At 39.6% G+C, this 3,238-nt stretch overlaps 1 protein-coding gene across 1 annotated transcript; it reads right to left on the reverse strand.

Annotated features, from left to right (window-relative positions):
* Positions 1–533: 533 nt before the first annotated feature.
* Positions 534–2,843, reverse strand: LOC111854634 (barH-like 2 homeobox protein). Its single transcript, XM_023832803.2, has 3 exons — positions 2,309–2,843; positions 1,293–1,518; positions 534–836 (listed from the first exon to the last, which is right to left on the reverse strand). Exons 1-3 carry the CDS (start codon positions 2,841–2,843, stop codon positions 557–559), a joined length of 1,041 nt encoding a protein of 346 aa, XP_023688571.1. The 3' UTR covers positions 534–556.
* Positions 2,844–3,238: the final 395 nt, after the last annotated feature.

Below are 3,238 nucleotides of genomic sequence, written 5' to 3' on the forward strand. Positions count from 1 at the left end.
GCCTATAAAATCTTAAAAACACAGAGCGAACAGGAAAGATCAATTTCCTTTTTTGTACAGGTTGTGGAATTAAACATTTCAAATAAATTGTGAGACAACACTTGAATGTTTTATATAAGCGGACACTTCTGATAACGTACAATAAACCTTTTACTCAGTACACGTCATATTTACGCTACATGCCTCTTATGAAGATGAACATTCAGTCCTTGACGGTAAAAAAAAATCATGTTGTAGCTGCTTTGTTTCCTATATATAGGTAACATGAAGGTAGGTCTGTTTCAGATTTACTTTGTCATCCTCTCTTTATTCAAGTCATTCCATGTAATAAAAGTTATATGTTTATTTGGCAATATAATACGTGTATCACTATAGAAAACGTGATCAGTCCATCTTGGGGGATTAAAATTTATTTTTCCAATGTTAATATTTGATATATTACATCCTTCTTTGGGTCGTGCATAAAACTGGTTATTTTTTAAGTCTTTAAATTTTGATCAGTCATTCAAACGTTTAGTACTCTCCTGGTTTGTTTTATTATAGGCCTGTTGTTGTTCTACCGATGATTTAATGCCTGTTGCCCCCCCGGACCGAGACCGTGGAGGAGGACCCTCGGCACTATGGGCCTCTGGAGACACGGGTGAGGCGCCGGCGGAGTCCGGTACATACTACTGTATATTGCCGCTGCTGTGGCGGCCGCTGTCGAGCCGTCCACGCCTCCCAGCAAGTTCGGATGATAAAAATAAGGAGATGGGAAAATCCTTTGTAAAGCAGAATAATTTCCAGCTTCAGCCAGCAACTCCAGTCCGACAGCGGTCTGTCTTTTCCACTTCGTGCTGCAATCAGACCAAAATATATCTTTTTTTTATTATTATTTGTGCCAAATCATTTTAATTTTTCCCACGCGTGTGTGTTTAAACCAGTGCAACTGAATATTTGTCTCACTGATATCAGTCGCATCGGTATTTTACAAACTTCACTGAGGCTCATATTGCACATTTTTGCATACATTGTTTAAATAGAGAAGCTGATTATTTTTGTGATTTTTACAAGCACAAATACGTCTACAGGAACGAATGCATCAGTGCTGGAAATAAAACATCGTGTTATCTGTCTCGCTTTAAACTTTATTGGATCAATTAATAACAGATTAGTATCTCGTTAGAATCGATAACACATCAAATATTTCAGCGTGAGAGTAAAACAATTTTAGTCTACCAATATAGTGTAAAATTGGATGGAACTGAAAGAAATATCAGCATATTTTCGCAAAACGTACTTAGGACACGTACCGGCGATTTTGATACCAGGTTTTGACTTGTGTGTCGGTGAGGCCGAGAGCCGCAGCCAGGTCCATGCGATCCTGCACGCTGAGGTATTTCTGCCGCTCGAAGCTGCGCTCCAGCTGATTCAGCTGATGGTCCGAAAAGGCCGTCCGCGCTTTCCGGGGCTTCTTCGAGCGGATTTGGGGGCTGCCCCTGCTGCTTGAGATTTCCTCGTCACATTCTTCTTTTTCTGCTGAACAACACGAACACGGTAAAACTATGACATTCTATTGAACAGATATTATTTATTTATTAATTTATTTTTAAAATAATAGGCCTAGTTAAATTTCAAAGGAAAAACAAACGGAATTTTGTCTACACAAAATTTGTTTTACACAAAATTCTAATTAGCAATTAATGATTCATTGAAATATCTGCATTGACCAATGGTTATATTTTCCCTTAAAAATACAAGAGAATGAAGGTAAACCAGGCAGACCCACTTATTCTTGGCAAGATGTCATTGAGCAGTTATGCTGTGATTGAAGTACTGCTTAGAACTGAGGTGAACTTTTTTAATAGGGGGCCGGGACGGGGAGGGGTGGTACATGTCAGTCTGCCTCCATTTGTATCGGTTTTCATTGTGTTCCATGATCTCCCTATAGGAACAACAATAATCCCCTTAATTGAACCACTAGGGAGGTGCGCCTCGACAGAGGGAGAGTGTCTACATCTGTGTTTGGTTTTGTTATGGTAATTCAGTGTTCCAAATAAGCAATCGTCGACATTTCTTTCCTTATAGTAAAGTGTTTTAGAAATTGAGTAATATAATAAAACATCCAATAATATCAATATATGTAGTATATAATTAAGAACAAAACCCAAGCGATACATTATTGCCGGTTTATTATTAGGCTACATAAAATACATTAGACCAATATGTCTTCCTCGTCGTTAATCTATTTTCAGTATGAAATTGAAAACATTAATGGTAATAATTGTGATTGATATGCCATGATTAATAAGTAAATATGTACGCTTACCGTTACATTTTATATCAGTAGAAATGTTATCCAGTTTGTCAAATTTGCTGCGCGCCTCGTGATCTAATTTCGGCCTGAAGCCGTTCGGTTCCGTGCCGATGTCCGTTTTCGAAATGTGATGCGGCGTTGAGACGCTTGTACTGTATGGCGCGCAGGCTGCCAGTGGTTTGCTGTCGCCCAAAATGTCTTTGATCAGAAAGGAAGAGGTAGCAGATCTAGGGATAGAGGGAAGTTGTTGCAGCTGAGGCGACAGCTGCAAACTTTGCTGCTGAGTGTCACGATAGTGATGGTGCTGAAAGCCGTCGCGGAACACCTGCAGCTCGGCGTGATCCACGGTGGCCGACATCGGTGATGAGGGGGCTGATCCCACCATGTCTATATCCGAACATGGCGAGGGGGTTACATGGATCCTGAAATCCGTACTTCTGTTGTCACCATGGCTAAAATCTCCGTTCATCAACACAGGGCTACCACAACCGGTACTGCTCGATAAAATTGTGTCTATTCCAAAGCTCGAACCGCTAGAAACTTCCATATTAAAATAAAATCTAATTAAGTAGCCTTCATGCCAGTTTTAAAAATTGCAAAATCCCCCATCAAATATAAAATAGCAAAAAAATACGTCTAACGCAGACTAATGAAGTTTTAACTATTACAAAAATGCATTCAGTATAAATAGGCTAAATAGTTTTTTTGAATGTAAAATAATACATGTTCCAGAAAAGTAGTAAATCCAGTTTATTAAAATCTGAAAATCTGTGTAGTCCGCGTCCTTTGTTTCCAGGTTGTTGAACTTGAAAAGTTCAGGTGTGTTGATATCGGTGCGGATAATTCCAGGACACCCTGCACAATTTTTGCCGGCGGTCGCTCTATCGATGCGCTACATTCACTTCCTTTACCGACGTCATAGCACATGCCCAAATAACTCTG

Source organism: Paramormyrops kingsleyae, chromosome 1 (assembly GCF_048594095.1).
Source record: "Paramormyrops kingsleyae isolate MSU_618 chromosome 1, PKINGS_0.4, whole genome shotgun sequence".
In the NCBI taxonomy this organism is placed as follows: domain Eukaryota; kingdom Metazoa; phylum Chordata; class Actinopteri; order Osteoglossiformes; family Mormyridae; genus Paramormyrops; species Paramormyrops kingsleyae.